At 49.5% G+C, this 18196-nt stretch overlaps 1 protein-coding gene across 4 annotated transcripts; it reads left to right on the top strand.

The window, feature by feature from the left end:
• The first annotated feature begins 1 nt into the window (after window position 1).
• Window positions 2–16479, top strand: LOC310701463 (nuclear pore glycoprotein p62-like). 4 transcript variants are annotated; one of them, XM_083492370.1, is made up of 13 exons: window positions 2–325; window positions 2176–2475; window positions 3724–4118; window positions 4354–4458; window positions 5369–5497; window positions 5762–5887; window positions 7738–7840; window positions 8825–8969; window positions 10298–10347; window positions 11576–11710; window positions 12816–12927; window positions 14405–14471; window positions 16285–16479. In XM_083492370.1, the coding sequence occupies exons 2-13, from the start codon at window positions 2192–2194 to the stop codon at window positions 16374–16376; spliced, it is 1743 nt and encodes a 580-aa protein (XP_083348496.1). In that variant the 5' UTR covers window positions 2–325; window positions 2176–2191; the 3' UTR covers window positions 16377–16479. The 4 variants fall into 4 exon arrangements, with proteins under 4 accessions (XP_083348496.1, XP_083348493.1, XP_083348495.1 ...); XM_083492367.1 differs by having other exon boundaries at window positions 91–325; window positions 5366–5497; XM_083492369.1 differs by having other exon boundaries at window positions 160–183; window positions 5366–5497.
• Window positions 16480–18196: the final 1717 nt, after the last annotated feature.

Here is an 18196-nt window from a genome sequence, read left to right as displayed (position 1 = left end):
CAACGGCCCGATGGCGCCTGCGCGGGTGCAAGGAGGACGCGGCGCGCCCATTGGCGGAGGAGCGCCAAGACGACATCGGGAGGCGCCGGAACCTCCGCGCGGGACGGGCGCTGGTATCGCGTCATAGGGACGCGCGGCCGAGGAGCGTAACTGCCGCGCAGCGGAGGAGACGCCGCCAGAGAGGTGAGGCGAGGAGGGAAGGGGAGATTGACAGTTGCTCTTCGCCGGCCCCGCAAGACCCTCTCGCGGACGCAGGAGACGACTGCCGTTAGCGCTGAGAGCAGCAGCACGAGGAGGAGGAGGAGGAGCAGGGTTAGAAGCTCAGGTATGGAGTCGAAGTCAATCCACTCCTTGCGGCGAGATCTGGCATGAGGCGCCCACGGAGGACGGTTCCCTTTGGTCGCTGGAGCCCTTAACTTGACGGGCTGGAAGTAGTGGGTGGGGAGCGTTAGAAATTATGATGATATTAATAATAATAATAATAATAATAATAATAATAATAATAATAATAATAATTTATTACAGTGTTCCCTTACAGTGTTTTAATGTTGTATTTTAATCTTGTTTTTAAATTGTATTCATTCAACTTCTTTTTATTATTGCTTGTTAGCCGCCCTGAGCCCGGCCTTAGCTGGGGAGGGCTGGGTATAAATAAAATAAATAAAATTTATTATTATTATTACCTCGGGTTACAGACGCTTCAGGTTACATACTCTGCTAACCCAGAACTAGTACCTCGGGTTAATAACTTTGCTTCAGGATGAGAACGGAAATCGCATGGTGGCAGCAGGAGGCCCCATTAGCTAAAGTGGTACCTCAGGTTAAGAACAGTTTCAGGTTAAGAATAGACCTCCAGAACAAATTAAGTACTTAACTCAAGGTACCCACTGTATTTCTACCCGGCCCATCTGGCTGGGTTTCCCCAGTCACTCTGGGCGGCTTTCAACAGAACATTAAAAACAGAATAAAACTTCAGACATTAAAAACAGGGAATGATGATGATGATGATTTATTTTGTCTTCCATAAACACGGTTTTAGCAGTGAGTCCATAATTGACTGTGGAGGCCAATTCTGGATCCACACGTCCTTCCACAGTGGGGACATTGGTTTCTGGATGGGGGTTGATCATGGTGAGGGTTTGCCAAGTGTGCCTTCCTCTTAGCATGTTTCTCCCTTTCCTCCTGAGTTCCAGCGTCTTCAAAGCCCATGACACCTTTGGTAAAGGCTGTTCTCCAATTGGAACACTCACAGGCCAGTGTTTCCCAGTTGTCGGTCTTTATACTACTTTTTTTTTTTTAGATTTGCCTTCATAGAGTCTTTAAACCTCTTTTTGTTGACCACCAGCATTAATCTTACCATTTTTAAGTTTGGAATAGAGTGGTCACTTTGGAAGACGTTAATCAGGCATCCGAACAACATGACCAGTCCAACAAAGTTGATGTTGAAGAATCATTGATTCGACACTGGTGGTCTTTGGTGGGCAATGTTAGAAACTTATATGATGATGTTGGTGATTTATTATGTATATTCGGCCCATCTGACTGGATCCCAACGCAGCATTAAAAACACAATAAAACATCAGCCATTGAAAACTTTCCTAAGGGCTGCCTTCAGGGCTGCCTTCTAAAAGTCAAATATTTGTTTATCTGTCTGACATCTGACGGGAGGGCATTCCACAGGGTGGGTTCTGCTACCGAGAAGGCCGTTCAGATGCATAAGCTAATCGCCAAATAGCACCTTAAACCGTTTATGGTTGCCACAGCAGTATGCCTAAGCACCTTTTCCACTCCCACTAGAGTGTAGTAGTAGTAGTAGTAGTAGTATCCATTTCTAGACCACTTTATATTTTAAAGGGGAAATCTCAAAGTGGTTGGCATCACATTGAAACCTCAAATAAAACAATCCAGAATAAAACAAATACAAGCTTTGAGGAAAATATTTCAGTTCCTTCTCTAAGGGGCATTTAGACCCCCCCCCCCATATTTACTGTGGGGTTATCTTTGTAACCAAGGTGGCATTTGCAAAGCTTCTGAAACAGTTTGCCTTTGCTTCAACACCCCACCCCACCCCTCTTGTGCTCTGGGGTTGCTTCGCCCACCGAGATCTCCAGCCTCCACAGATCAGTATCAGCCCTGGAGCCAACGAGACAGCTCTTTTTCTCTGTTTCCTCACAGGAGCACAGCCATCATCATGAGCCAGTTCAACTTTGGCACACCTGGCACTCCTGGGGGAGGCTTCAGCTTCGGGACTCCGAAAACCGCAGCCAGCGCAGCCCCCGCGGGGTTCTCCTTCTCTTCAGCCACCACAGGAGGAGGCTTCAGTTTTGGGACACCTGCTCAAAACCCAGCAAGCACCCAGCCTGCAGGCCTGTTCTCTTTCGCTCCCCCAGCGACATCGGCACAGACCTCTGGATTCAGCTTCGGCACACCTGCCACGTCGGCACCGGCTGCTGCTGGAAATGTGTTCACACTGGGGTAAGGTTGGCACAATCCCATGTGGGTGGGAGGCTTGTTGAGCCCTAAGGATCAGACGTTCGGCTTCTGAAAACCCAGAACACTTACTTCCGGGTTTTTGGCGTTTGAGAACCACGGTACCACTGTGCTGTACAATCTATAGCCTTAGGTGGGGGAGCTGGTGCCCAGGGTGGTTCCCAGCAATGTCACCAAATGACACCTTAAACCTAGGTTACAGCCACCACAATGGTGTGTCTAGGCACCATTCCTTCCCATTGGAGATTTTTTTATGATGATGATGATTATTATTATATAAAGCAGTATAGAAATTAAATTATTATTATTATCAATAATAATAATTTAATTTCTATACTGCTTTACATTTTAAAGCAAACAATCTCAAAGCGGTTGGCAGTACATTAACATAAAATAAAACAATGCAGAATAAAGCAAACTTCCAGGAAAATATGTCAGATCCTTCTCTAAGGGACATTTGGCTTTCCCCATATTTATTGACGACCTTAATTTCTAGAGCTGCCCCGTAGCAGAAGAACTCCAGGAAACCAGAGTGGTGTAGTGGTTAGTTGGATCAGAACCTGAGAGATTAGGGTTCAAATCCCCACTCATACAGGAAGCCTTGGAGTCATTCACAGCCGCTTAACCTACCTCACAGGGTCATTGTAGGGATTAACTGAGGAGGGGGCTGAACCATGTACATTCATACCTTGGTTGTCGAATGCCTTGTGACTCGAATGTCACTCCTGAACTCTGCAAACCCAGGAGTGAGTGTTCTGGTTTGCGAACGTTCTTTGGAACCTGAACGTCCAACGCTGCTTCCGCGTCTTGGTTTTTGAACGTTTTCGGAAGTTGAACAGACTTCTGGAACGGATTCCATTTGAGAACCAAGATATGACTCTACTCCTTGCAGGAAAAGGTGGGAAATAAATGCAATGAATAAGTTATTCTGCTTACTTCCTTCCAAAAACTGGAGGGGCCAGCCAGATGGAAATGGTCTCAATTGGACCCGCGCCAGTCGCAAAATGCACCTGGTGCCTGGCTAATTCCTAACGCCGGTTGCCAGTCTTCTTGGGCTCAGCTGGAATGTTAAAAATCCTGTGGTAAATGGGCAAACAACCTACCCTGAGACTTTAGTCAGAAATGAAATGATGCAGAAGTAGCAGCCAAAAAATGGCACAAGAGAACTTGGGATGCTTTGAATATCTGCCCAAAATCCACCCTGGACCCTTTTGCTCTTTTTTATTTATTTAGGGGAAATGCCCCCAAGCTGAACTTGAGCAGCACCAACACAACACAATCGGCTGGCATTACGGGGGCGCTTGGGCTCGGCAGCGGCGGACTGGGCACATCCACACCCAGTAGTGCCCCTGCCAGCCAGCCAGTGGCTCCTTCCGGCTTTGTGTTCGGCTCCAACACCGCTACCCAGCCTGCCACAACCGGAGGCTTCAGCTTTGGAGGCGTGGGAGCAACGCAGGCTGCGGCCCCCAGCTTCAGCCTTGGCTCCATAGGGAATACGACGCAGCAAGCAGCACCCGCCTCCACTGGCTTGGCGTTCGGAGTTCCTGCATCCGCGGCCGGCCCTACTACAACCACGGTATCCACAGCGCAGCCAGCTGTGGCGTTTGGCCTTGGGGCGCAGACAACAGGTGAGATGCCATCCCTTGTGCAAAAGCACTTCTGGCAAGACAGAGTTTCTTTGTAGACAAGTTGCCTTGCAAGCTTGCCCTCCATATGCAAAGTTAGGTAATTGTATATAGGTGAAGGGCTGAGTCATAATGCAGCGGTGTCTCACGTTGCCCCAAAGATGCCATTCTATTCAAGCACAGACTGGAGAAGGAATTTAAGGTGATAGCTGCTTCTCTTAACCATTCTCTGTTCCAGCTCCAGTTTCAGGCTTTGGGCTGCTGACGTCAACACCTGCCACCTCTGCCTCCACAGGAGCGCTCGGTCAGGGGCCAGCCTTGTCCTTTGGAGCGAAACTTGGAGGTAGGCGATTGTGCCTCGGGAAGGGGAAAATTGGGCCGTTCTTGCTAAGAAGTGAAGTGAGATAGGGCAGGTCAGTTGTGCTGGTGTCCCTCCTTGCTTTGCTGGCCTTCTAAATTAACTCTGAAATACCTTGGCACAGTTGGGCCTTTCTCCTCACTCTCTGTTTCAAGCTCCAGACCTTCCCCTCCGAATCCTGCCTGTTCCCTTTTGTGCTTATACACACACACACACACACACACACACACACTCCGGCCAAGCCGATCTGCCACAGCCGCCTTTTGGTTCTTTTCCTCCCCGTGTTCTGCTTCTGCTCTTGGACACGCTCTGCCCGCCAAGCTGCTGCTGTCATCTCACCACTGCCGCTTCCCTGTCCTTCCCTGAACAACCACCACCCATTCTTTTTCTACAGTTGCTGTTTAACTTCTCCTCCCGCATCACCACAGCTCCTTCACCAAGTTTTGCCATAGCCTTGTGCCTTTGCATAGTGTGTCTGGGAGTAGATGGTTCTCCTCTTTGTACAGCACCTAGCACACAGGGACTGGCATAGCAGCAGTGGTGGCGGCAGCTGCTTCCCCTACTTGGCCATAACAGGGGGCCAGGGGCTGTGAGAACTTCCAGTTGCCTTTGACTTCTTGGAAAACTGCTCCGCCACCAGGCCGACTCTGTGTCTTCCTTGGCCTTGTGGACGGGTGCATAGAATCATAGAACTTCAGAGCTGAAAGCGACCCTGAGGGTCATCAGGTCCAGCCCCTTGCAACGCAGGGATCTTTTGCCCAACGTGGGGCTTGAACCCACAACCCTGAGATTAAGAGTCTCATGCTCTTACCAGCTAAGTATCTTCCGTGAGGAAAGTGTGTTCTCCTCCTCCTGGTTGTAACTGAACCCAGAATGCGTCTCTTCCCCGAAGCAGGTACAGCAGCAACTTCCACGGCGCCTTCTACCACAGCTGTGAACTCCATCCTCGGGATGTCCGGGCCGACGTTGTTTGCGTCCATTGCAAGCTCTTCTGCGCCAGCCTCGTCTGCTAGTGGCCTCTCACGTAAGCGACTTGGGGCCCTGCCTCCCTTCTTGATGGGGAAGTGGAAAGAGTGGGGCTTGGGCAGCCTTGGCTCTGCCCACTGCCTGCTGACGGTGCAAAACGGACCACTTCTCTCTCCCCCTCACTCCAGGATATTTTGTACTTCACCAGGTTTTGCCTAAAGGTCTGTTGCGCCAAACCACTTAACTGCCGGGGCTGTTCTTTTGAGCAGGAGGCAGCCTTGCCAAACCGCACTCAGGAGCTCTTGTTTTCTTCCTTCTGTAGTTGGTGTCACCTCAACGGGGACGGCGCCTGCTGGGACTTTAGGGTTTGGCGCAAAAGCCCCTGGGACGACAGCCACAGCACCCACGGCCACGGCGACTGCAGTGGGAGGAGCCCCCGCAGCAACCAGTAAGGCTCAAAAGAGAAAATAGGAGGGAGGGAGGGAGGGAAGGTAAGGATACACACAACAGCCGCTGACTTTTGCTCTTCGGTTAGAATATCATAGAATCATAGAGTTGGGAGGGATGATCTGGGTCATCTGGTCCAACCCCTGCAATTCAGGAAACTTTTGCCCAACGTGAGGCTCGAACCCGTGACCCTGAGATTGAGAGTCTCCTGCTCTACCGACTGAGCTATCAGGTAGAATGTTGCAGGCACCGTGGAGTTCTTGCTTGCTGTCGTTATATTATTTGAAGGGCTCTGCAGCTTTCACAATTTGTGAAGCTCGTAAAGCTGTTTACGTTGCTATGATCAGCTTTACGGAACAGAGCAATTCAGCATCGAAACAGGGATTTAAAAAAACAAACGTATTTTAACCCACGCTAGAAACTTGGTGAAATGAAAAGGTCTTTCCTGAAGCTTGGAAGAAGGAGCCAACGGAATCTTTCTAGGCAAGGAGTTGCAGGGTTCCAAGGTGCCACATTAGGAAGGACCCTGCCCCACATCCCAGTTAGCCGTGCTCCTGGAAGGGGGTGTTGTGCATAGCAGAGACACCAAGGTTGAAAGCTGCGGATAGGCAAGATTACGTTGGAGACAGAGCTGGCAACTTCAGATATACTGGTTCTATACCATTTAGGGCTTTGCAGGTCAAAGCCAGCAGTACCAGGAAACGAGGGAGGATGCTGTAGTTGAAGTGGAACTGTGTGTGTGTGATGGATTGTCCACGTAGCAGGCTCCAGAAGTCTGTCTGGCTCGCATCTTTTTACACTAGTTCCTGCCTGGGCCACTGATGGTTCTGGAGTTCATGCAGTATTGAGTAACACAGCACTGTCTGCACATGAACTGGAGGGTCAATCGCTCTTCTTCCTCCTGCTGCCAGAGCTGGAGACCCTGAAGAAAAGGGATTCCTGGGCAGGGCAAGTGGGTGGTATTTGCACCCCAGCCCCAAATTCTCCATGTCAGAAATGCTCCTTCATCTGATGCTACCTCCTCTTTTGCCATTGCGAAAATGATTGCTAACAAGGCGGAGTGGATATTTTTCTTTTAATTAGTTGTTGTTAACTACAGTGGTACCTCGGGATGCAAATGGGATCCATTCCGGAGCCCCGTTCGCATCCTGAATAAAACGTAATACGCCACAGCGTGTATGCGGGTCGCGTTTCAGCACTTGCACCTGACGTCATTTTGACGGTGTGCGCAGGCGCGAGCGGCAAAACCCGGAAGTAACACGCTCCGTTACTTCCGGGTCGCCGTGGAGCGCAACCCGAAAATACTTTTCCTGAAGCATATTTATCCCGAGGTATGACTGTATTATTTTTTGTGTTGCAAAGCAAACAGATGAACAGGGAAGGGTACATCTATCATCAACTCACAGAGTCTTTTTCACAGTTAGTGAGAGACACCTGTCACAGACATCATTTGGTTGGAAAAGAGAGGCGGGTTGAGAGGGGGAGCAGGGATCTATTGCCTACTGTTAGTGTAGGGGGTTGTGTCTGTATCACATGGGAAGGTCCTTTGTTTATATATTTATCTTTATTGATAATGAGAGAGGGGTCCTGAGCTCTGTTGGTTGCATTTAGTGACAAGTGGGCACTATTGAGTTCATCTATAGGAGGGGTTGTGGTTTTTCACTTGGCCACGGAGCATGCTGGGCAGGCAGCCTTGGCAGCCTCCTCTTCCCATCCCTGGCTCTTCCATCGCAGCTGAGGTCAGGCCCAGGAGTCTCCCATCCTGGGACCAGCTCCAAGCAGGGACTCTGTTGCCCTGCATCCCTGTTGACTTCCTGCTGTGGTTTGACCCAACATTTGTTTTCTCTGCAGGTATCGCCTCCACCCCAAGTACGGGATTCATGCTGAACCTGAAGCCTCTATCCACCACTGCTTCGGTGGCCTCCACGTCCACTGCGGGCACCACAACAGTCACGTAAGTTCCCTGTGTGTTCCACCCCGTCGTTCATCCTGGACACTGAGGTCCAGCTCCAAGGGTCTTCTAGCGGTTCCCTCCCTGCGAGAAGTGAGGTTACAGGGAACCAAGCAGAGGGCCTTTTCGGTAGTGGCACCCTCCCTGTGGAACACCCTTCAGATGTCGAGGAGATAAAGAACTACACAACTTTTTTAAAAAACTCACAACATTTTTATTGATTTTACAAATACAAAGCACAAATAAACACAAACTGGTAAAGATATATCTGTATAGAGTCTCTGAATCTCGGGACTTCCCTCCATGGAGTCTCATTTTAAGAACCTGCACCTGCTTATTCATAAGTACTCCAATTATTATATCAGACCATATTATCCATAGTATTTTTACACTACAAATGAATCAGAATCCTACTCCTGTTTCCATCTGCTTACAGTGGTCTCCTAAATAGCTTATAAAAAATTCCCTTTCTTTTGTAAAGTTTTTGTGCTTCTGGTTTCTGAGTTTTCTAGTCAGCTTTGCCATCTCAGCATAGTCCATCAGCTTGATTTGTCATTCTTCTCTGGTAGGGACTTTTATCTTTAACTCAGAGTTGGGAAGAACTACACAACTTTTAGAAGGCATTGAAAGGAAGTTTATAATGTTTGTAATTTTAATAAGTTTATAATCAGGAAGTTTATAATGTTTGATGTTTTATTAAGCTTTTATACATACTTGAAGCTGCCCGGGGTGGCTGGGGAAACCCAGACAGATGTGTAGAGTATAAATGTTGTTGCTGCTGCTGATGATGATGATGATGATGATGATGATGATTGCCATATGCTAGGCAAGCCATGAGTTTGGGGGGTGTAGAATGGAGTCCCCCCACGGAGGCAAGGAATAGCAGTTTGCTGGATGCAGGTCTCCCTCCTTGAGCCCCGCATGGGGGTGGAGCTGTGGGCTGGCTCAGCTCTTTCGCCACCCAGCACACTCCTCCTGTCTTTGCAGGGCTCCCCCGTCGATGACCTACGCCCAGCTGGAGAGCCTGGTTAACAAGTGGAGCTTGGAGCTGGAGGACCAGGAGAAGCACTTCCTCCAGCAGGCCACCCAAGTCAACGCCTGGGACAGGAAACTGATCGAAAACGGGGAGAAGGTAGGGACCCATTTTGCCGGCAAGATTCTTTGTAGGGAGCTGTGCTGCCTAGGTCAGAGGGGGAGCTAAGGTATTGCCTCCTGTGCACATGCAGGGGCTGGCTGTAACTAAGCTTCCTCTTTCCACACAATTTTAACCTTAACAGTACAGTGGTACCTTGGTTCTTGAACAGCTTGGCTCCTGAACAAATTGGCTCCTGAATGCTGCAAACCCAGAAGTGAGTGTTCCGGTTTGTGAACATTTTTCGGAAGCCAAACGTCCAACACGGCTTTCAGTCGAGGGCAGGAAGCTCCTGCAGCCAATTGGAAGCCGCACCTTGGCTTTCGAACTTTCAGGAGTCAAACAGACTCCCGGAATGGATTCAGTTCAAGAACCAAGGTACTACTGTACAGCAAAAAAAAAAATGCAGTTTCTGTATATTTATGTATTTAATAAAAAAGGATACACTGCTCAATTTTTGGGAGGGGGGAACCACTCAGAGTGGTTTACAAAGGAAGAACAGTAACATTATTAATATTCTTTATTTGTTTCAGTTTAAATACCACCCTTTATCAAAAGATTCCAGGGTGGTGTACAAAATTAAAAACACATTACAGAACATCAGTGATTGAAACATAGTAAAGAGCATACTTCTGAGCGAAAACAAGTATTTAAAGCATTGAAATAGCCATTAAAATAAGCAATCAGCTGAAAACAGATCAAAACACTTGTCAGCACTCTGCAGGCTTCAGTGGGCTTGCCTAAGTGAAACTGTTTTTTAGCAAGGGCCGAAAACAGCACAGCGAAGGGGGTGTCCCTGGTGTCAGGGTGCGGGGTGTTCCAAAAGGTGGGTGCTGCCAAATGGAAAAATGGAATGTTCTGTGGCACTTACAATGGTGCCAGTTCTGCCGATGGAAGCGGTTGAGTGGGCACATGGAGGGCAAGGTGATCTCATAGGTAAACTGGTCCCAAGTTGTTCCGCCTTCCTATCAGTGAACAGTGTTAGTTAATAGTGTTAATGTTAGTTTACAAACTCTGAACTTGGCCTGGTAGCAGATCAGCAACCAGAGCAGACCTGACCCCAGGTGTTCTATTCTGCCAAAGCCTCGTTCCTGTCAGCAACCGTGCTGCAGCATCCTTCACTAACTGCAGCTTCCGTATCCGTCGTGAAGGAAGCCCCACAGAGAGCGCGTTGCACTAACTCCTTTTTGCTCATTGTGTTCTTCAGCCAGTTCTTTTCTAGTGTTCCCGAAGCCCTGATTTCCCACTGTCCCTCGAAAAAGATTGGGGCTTTTATTGTCACTTGTAGATTCCCGTCCCACTTTGTAAACCCTGTCTCTGCCTTACAGATCACGTCTCTGCACCGAGAAGTGGAAAAAGTGAAACTGGATCAGAAAAGGTAGAGGGAAAAGGGGCTGCGGAGCATGTTATTGGCGGGAGGTTGAGTACTGTGAAGGAAGCCTTGAGATGCTTGTGAATGGCAGGGGACGTTGCAAGGGGCAAAGGTCTTGGAAGCAGCCCCCCTCAGTCCCACAGTCATAATTTATACCCCACCCTTCTGACTGGGCTTCCCCAGCCACTCTGGCCAGCTTCCAATAAATAATTATAAAACCACAGTAAACCAACACACGTTAAAAACTTCCCTGTACAGGGCTGCCTTCAGATGTCTTCTAAAAGTCATGTAGTTGTTTATTTCCTTGACATCTGGTGGGAGGGCGTTCCACAGGACGGGAGCCACTACTGAGAAAGCCCTCTGCCTGGTTCCCTGTAACTTCGCTTCTCGCGATGAAGGAGCTGCAGAAGGCGGTTCATGTGCCAAGAAAGGAGATTCCACCTCAACATCAGGAAGAACTTTCTGACAGTGAGAGCTGTTCAGCAGTGGAACTGACTCCCTTGGGAGGTGGATGGCCATCTGTCACGGATGCTTGAGTTGAGATTCCTGCATTGCAGGGGGTTGGTCTGGATGACCCTCAGGGTCCCTTCCAACTCTACAGTTCTATAATACAGTGGTACCTCAGGTTACAGACGCTTCAGGTTACAGACTCCACTAACCCAGAAATAGTACCTTGGGTTAAGAACTTTGCTTCAGGATGAGAACAGAAATCACGCAGCGGGAGGCCCCATTAGCTAAAGTGGTGCTTCAGGTTAAGAACAGTTTCAGGTTAAGTACAGACCTCCAGAACGAATTAAGTTCTTAACCTGAGGTACCACTGTGCTGATTTAGATGGAGAAGCTGTCTTGGGCAGGGAGCCCTTCCTCAGAAGCGCTTCCTCTCCACACCTCCTTTCAGCACCAGCTAATAGAGATGTCGGCGTCTTCCTCGTTTTCTGTAGTACAGGGGTGGGGTGCAGGATCTAGCCCATGTGCCAGATCCTGACCTCCCTCCTCCCTCCTATCAAATCACATTACAATTATTCCAGGTGACCCAAAATAACCATTTTTTCCCTGTGTGTGCCGGTACCTGAAGAGGAGGCCCTTTTGGCGTCCGCAGGTTGACTTCAGCCAAAAGTGCAAATATCTTTTTGGCTAACCTGCCTGAATTCCACCTGAGTTCTTCTCCCAGACAATGCTGCCACATGTTGCCTGCTTATCTATAACCTCCCTCCTTCCCTTTTTTCCTTCTATAGGTTGGACCAAGAACTAGATTTCATTTTGTCCCAGCAAAAGGAGCTGGAGGACTTGCTGGTGCCCCTGGAAGAGTCCGTAAAGGAGCAGAGTGGGACCGTCTACTTACAACATGCAGATGAGGAACGGGAGAAGACGTAAGACGATGCCAGGGGTGGCAGTGGTGGAGCCCCGGTTGCGTGGTCTGCGGGTGGTCCCCAGGTAGACAAGTTTAGAAATAAAAAGCAAAGGTTTGGAGGTCAGCTGTGGAGATCAGCCTATGTTGAGCCATTCTAAAGGGGGAAATTTGCTTTCTGGATAATTCTGAGCATGTTGACTCGGCCTGGGAGGTGGGTGCTGTCCCGCAATTCCTGCAGAATCCACTTTTAAGCCAGAAGACCAAGCTGTCTCCTAAGGGTGCTTCTGCTCAGTCCCTAATAATAATAATAATAATAATAATAATAATAATAATAAATTTTTATTTATACCCTGCCCTTCCCGGTTCAAAAACTGGGCTCAGGGTGGCTAACAACAAATTTAAAACTCTTAATTGGTGCAACAAAGAACAGCATAAAATACAGCATAAAACGTGAAGAACAATCAATTCAGAATTCAAAATCAATTTAAGGGGGAAATCCATCCAATAAGCATTAGATGATCACCAGGGCTAGCTGGCTAAATTAGTTCTATTTGGGCCAGTGAGGAGACCAGGGGAGAATTAGCTGTCAGATCCCAGAACAGGTAATCTTCATAAAAAGGGGTGGGAAAGGGAAGGAAGGGGAATAAAATATGAGGCTAAGTTCAAGTTGAAAGCCAGGTGGAATAGCTCTGTCTTACAGGCGCTGAAGAAGGAAGTTAAATCTTGCAGGGCCCTGGTCTCAAGGGACAGAGCATTCCACCAGGTCGGAGCCATCACTGAGAAGGCCCTGGCCCTGGTGGAGGATAATCTAACTTCCTTAAGGCCCGGGACCTCTAAACTATGATTATTCATGGACCTTAAGGTCCTCAGCGGCGCAGACCAGGAGAGGCAGTCCCGTAAAGAAGATTAGAGTCCACTGGGAAACCCAGCAGCTCCCCTTGATCGTCACAGCTTTGCACATGCCTGCCAGTTCCATGGGAGAGGTTTAAGGGTCCCTCATGGCAGCTGAAGAGCCTTTAGGATTCCCCCCCCCCCAAAGTGTTTGGCCTTGGCTTGGCAGGCTCCCTGGGGAGAGAGAAGGAGGGAGATTGATACCTGTGACAACGTGTTTTCCTGTGCTGCAGGTACAAACTGGCAGAGAACATTGATGCCCAGCTGAAGCGCATGGCCCAAGATCTGAAAGATATTATTGAGCACCTGAACACCTCTGGAGGCCCTGCTGACACCAGTGACCCGGTGAGTACAAACTGGACGAGATGCATGGGAGGAGGAGAGGAGAGGGCCAAGAGTCTCTCCAAGGATGCTCCTTCCTGGTTTATGAGGACCGCTCTGTCCTGCTCTTCCCCCTCCAGGCAGCTGTCTGCCGCTGTGGCCTTGCTCAGCAGTGCTTTTCAGCACAGCCAGGCTTCAGGAGCACGAAACCCCGTTCTTCAAGGCTGGCCTGCTTTGCTTTCACCTGACTCATAGAATTGTAGACTAGGAAGGGACCCTGATCTAATCCAACCTCAACTGAAGCATCCAAGGAAGGAAAGTCCACCACCTTCCACCCCACAGTCAAAACAGCTATCACAATCAGAAAATTACTCCTGATGTTGAGTTGGAATCTCCTTTCTTGCAACTTGAAGCCATTGGCGAAAACAAGCTGGAGAAAACAAGCTTGCTCCATCTTCCGTGTGACAGCCCTTGAGATCTTTGAAGATGACTATCATATCTCCTCTCAGTCTCCTGTTTTCCAGGCTAAACATACCCAGCTCCTTCAACCCTTCCTCATAAGGCTTAGTTTCCAGACCCTTGATCATCTTGGTCACCCTCCTCTGCACACCTTCCAGCTTGTCAATGTCCTTCGCAAATTGTTGTGCCCAGAACTGGACACAGTATTCCAGGTGTGGTCTGACCAAGGCAGAATAGAGCGGGACTATGGCTTCCCTTGATCTGGACACCAGACTTCTATTGATGCAGCCTAGAATACAATTACCATAGCTTGTTTTGTTTTGTTTTGGCTGCTGCTGCTGCATCACATTTTCAGAGCACACCTAAGAGCTGTTCAACAGTGCAACAATTCTTTCGGGAGGTTGTGGACTCTCCTTCCTTGGAGGTTTTTAAACAAGTTGGATGCCCATCTGTCACGGATGCTCTAGGTCAGATTCCTGCATTCCAGGGGGTTAGAATAGATGACCCTCGGGGTCCCTCCCAATTCTGTGATTTCAAGGAAGGAGTCATATCTGCCTTGAGCAGATCGCACCACCAGCCTTGATGTGCCTCAGCAAGACGGGGGTGGGGGGAGGCGGGTTAGTACCCTTGGACACCAAGACATCATCTGTGTGAATTTGCCTTCCTCTTCCACCCACATTTGTGCCTCGCAGGACCAGCACAGCCATCTCTGCAGGCCCAGGCAGGGCTCTGTGCTCTCCCACTGACAGCTGGGCCACTCAGAGCAGGAAACGGACTGCTGCCAACCTGCCATCTTGGGGCCAAAGTACATTGCTACCTGCCTGGGCTGGGCAAAGGCCTCCTTTTTAAATCATGGCAGTTACGCTCGGTTTCCCTTCCGATGGTGCCGTTCCTGGCTCAACTTTTCCTGCAGAACATCAACATCCTTCAGTCTTGAAAAATGACTGCCGGCGTGAGTGCTGATCTCGTGGTCTTTGCAAGGGCTTCGAGAGATCCAGACCGGGGTCGGCAACTACTCATGACATTCTCTAATCTCTTCCAGCTTCAGCAGATCTGCAAGATTCTGAATGCGCACATGGACTCCCTCCAGTGGATTGATCAGAATTCAGGTATTTGGCACTTTTCCTTTCTAGGGAGTCGTAGGGTCCTTCCTTCAGTTTTAAGATGAGCTGCTTTGAGGCAGGTTGACTAGGGAGAGGAGAATAATAATAATAATAATAATTATTATTATTATTATTATTTATATCCCACCCTCCCCAGCCGAAGCCGGGCTCAGAGCGGCTAACAACAGTAAAAGTAACACCATTTACATAAAATCACAATCTATTAATTGAAATACCGTATTTTTCGCCCTATAAGACGCACTTTTTCCCCTCCAAAAATGAAGGGGAAATCTGGGTGCGTCCTATGGGGCGAGTGCAGGCTTTTGCTGAAGCTTGGAGAGCGAGAGGGGTCGGTGCGCACCGACCCCTCTCGCTCTCCAGGCTTCAGGAAGACATCCGCAGCCTAGGCAGCCCTGCGGGAGGTCCCACAGGGCTGTCTAGGCTGCAGATAGCAGCCTGCCGCCCAGCGCGAGGGGCGCCCTGAAGCAGAGCGCCCCCTGCGCCCGGCAGACATCCGCAGCGTGGGGAGCCTTGCAGGAGTTCCCCGCAAAGCTCCCCACGCTGTGGATAGCAGCCTGCCGCCCAGTGGGCAGGGCGCCCTGATGCAGAGCGCCCCTCGCGCCGGGGAGACATGGTCCAGCCCCACAAGCTTGGGGGACAGCAGGGAGGCGCAGCGCCGCCATCCCGCTGTTCCTCGACCTGGTTCGGTTTCCCGACCTGCTTTTGGGGGGGAAATAAAGGAAAAATTTTCCTTTATTTCCCCCCAAAAAAACTAGGAGCGTCCTATGGGACGAAAAATACGGTACATTCTGAAATCAATTCATAATCAAATTAATGGCAACCATTGGGCTAAAGTGAAGCATCAAGGTGGGAAAGGAGCAATCCTTGTCCTAGAATCATAGAGTTCAAAGAGACCCTGAGGATCATCTAGTGGAGCCCCCTGCAAGACAGGGAAATAGGCAGCTGTCCCATACGGGGATCAACCCCTGCCACCTTGATGTTATTAGCACTGTGCTCGAACCTACTGAGCTATCTGCTTGGCACATGTTGAGATCCTCTGCAGCAAACATGGCAACCGCTGGGGGGGGGGGAATCACAGCCTCATATTTGGGGGGGAAGGGTCCATTTTGTGGGTTTCCAGACTGTGAAATCCATCTCCTGCTCAGGTTTTACTAGCTATCTGTTAGATGTTGTGTTGTTTATTTGTTTAATTTGCATACCGCCCTTCATCCAGAGATCACAGGGCAGGCCACCGCGTAAAAACACAAGAAAAAAAAACACAAAATGCATAATGCAAACCAAAGCAAGTCAAACCAATAGCCCCCTTCCCACAAGGCAGGGAAGGAGGGTCAGCACAACAAGGACAGCCCCAGGAGTATAGGCACTTCTAGTTTAGTGTTGTCAACACTGACTGGCAGCAGTGGTTCTCCAGGATTTCAGGAAGCGGTCCCTCCCAGCCCCCTGTGGAGATGCTGCAATTGGGGGCTGAACCCCAAGACAGGTGCTCTGCACGCGTGAGCCTAGCCCACTGCAGCTCCAGCCCAGTGAATTTGCTGGTGGGAGAAAATGCAATTTGCCGTGGAGCTGCAGCCCGATGCAGCTTGAGATTCCTAGTCCAGACTGAGCTGGTGGGGGTGGCTGCAGCCTTTTAGAAACACACACCCCACTCAGCCCCATTGTGCTTCCAGCGAGGGAGGGGGAGGAAGCGACTGCTGTGCCACAGGCGGACAGAGTCTGCTCTGCCAGGGGTTTCTCTCCAGGGGTGCATGCTGGGATGCTCAGCCCTCTGACATTCTCCTTGTTGTCATTCCGCCTTCAGCCCTGCTGCAAAGGAAAGTAGAGGAAGTGACCAAGGTTTGCGAAAGCCGCCGCAAGGAACAGGAGCGCAGCTTCCGGATTACGTTTGACTGACTGCCTCACCGCCGGGGGGCAGGGGGAATACACGCACGATGCCCAAATGTTTTGTTACTAGTTGAGTTTTGTGTTTGACAATAAAGGCCTTTTCTGTGCAGAACTGTGTGGCCAGAGGAGTTATTGGGTGTTGGATTTCCTCGCTCTTCTGCTCCCAGGTGTGTACTGAGCATTGATTGTGGGGTTCGAGCCCCACATTGGGCAAAAGGTTCCTTTTGCAGGGGGTTGGACTAGATGACCCTCGGTTCCCTTCCAACTCTAGAAATCTAGGCTTCTACTCTGCAGTTTCAAGGGGCGGAGCAGATGCTATTTTAAGCTCCGGAGCCTTAGAGTATGGCTGGCTAACCCAGATCTGAAAAGTCAAGGCCCACACTAACAAAATGGTAGAGTTGGGATCCATCTAGTCCAACCCTCTGCAATGCAGGGATCTTCTGAGCAATGTGGGGCTGGTACCCACAGCCCTGAGATTAAGTCTTGTTCTCCGCCAACTGAGCTATCCCAGCTGGACCCAAACATCAGGCCCATGGGCAGGGATGGTGATTATTGTTATTACTGTTTATTAAATTTATATACTGACCTTCAAAAGAGAGCTCAGGGACGTTTGCAACATAGAGCACTGATTCCTGTACTGCAAGGGGTTAGGCTCGATGTGACCTGCATTATCCCTTCCCACTCTGCAAATCTGTGAACAGATGATAATAAAAATGACACACACACAATCATTGCTTTAATAGGCTGTAGACTGAGCAATTGTCCAAAGGCCTGGGAGAAGAGGGACGTTTTCGCCTAGTGCTGAAAAATATGCAGTGGAGGCATATTACTTCAAGGGAAGTAATAGTGCCACTGTATTCTGCTCTGGTCAGACCTCACCTGGAGTACTGTGTCCAGTTCTGGGCACCACAGTTCAAGAAGGACACTGACAAACTGGAATGTGTCCAGAGGAGGGCAACCAAAATGGTCAAAGGCCTGGAAACGATGCCTTATGAGGAACGGCTAAGGGAGCTGGGCATGTTTAGCCTGGAAAAGAGGAGGTTAAGGGGTGATATGATAGCCATGTTCAAATATATAAAAGGATGTCACACAGAGGAGGGAGAAAGGTTGTTTTCTGCTGCTCCAGAGAAGCGGACACGGAGCAATGGATCCAAACTACAAGAAAGAAGATTCCACCTAAACATTGACAGTAAGAGCTGTTTGACAGTGGAATTTGCTGCCAAGGAGTGTGGTGGAGTCTCCTACTTTGGAGGTCTTTAAGCAGAGGCTTGACAACCATATGTCAGGAGTGCTCTGATGGTGTTTCCTGCTTGGCAGGGGGTTGGACTCGATGGCCCTTGTGGTCTATTCCAACTCTATGATTCTATGAGGCAAAGCCCCATTGGGGAGAGTGTTCCGCAAATTGGGAGCCACCACAGGAAAGGCTCCTTGTGATTCAGGGATGGCAGGGTCCAGGTCAGTTCCTATGGGGAGAGGCGGTCCCATAACAGTTCAGGGCCCCCAAAACGCAAGTCCGCCCCTGCCCCCATCCCAATGCGAAACTCTCATCCCTGCTGGCCAAAGCTACAGCTTGTGGGAATGGGGGGTTGCCCCAATGGGATGCGATGGGGGGCTGCAGGGCGCTTCATCTGCAAGGCCTAGCGGTGCAGAGTCAGGTCCTGTCTCCAGGAACGTGTATAGGGGTTGCCAACTTCAAAAATAAAAATGGGACAGAGTTTATGACTCGCCTCATAGAGAATCATAGAAGTGTAAATAACACAACTGGAAAGATACCTCTTGGAATGTAATGTAAAAGTGCTGTCTAAAATGTATAAAATATCATTGGAATG

This window comes from Podarcis liolepis (assembly GCF_965112155.1).
Source record: "Podarcis liolepis genome assembly, chromosome: 2".
Taxonomy (NCBI): domain Eukaryota; kingdom Metazoa; phylum Chordata; class Lepidosauria; order Squamata; family Lacertidae; genus Podarcis; species Podarcis liolepis.
This window is presented reverse-complemented; position numbering and strand designations above follow the sequence as displayed.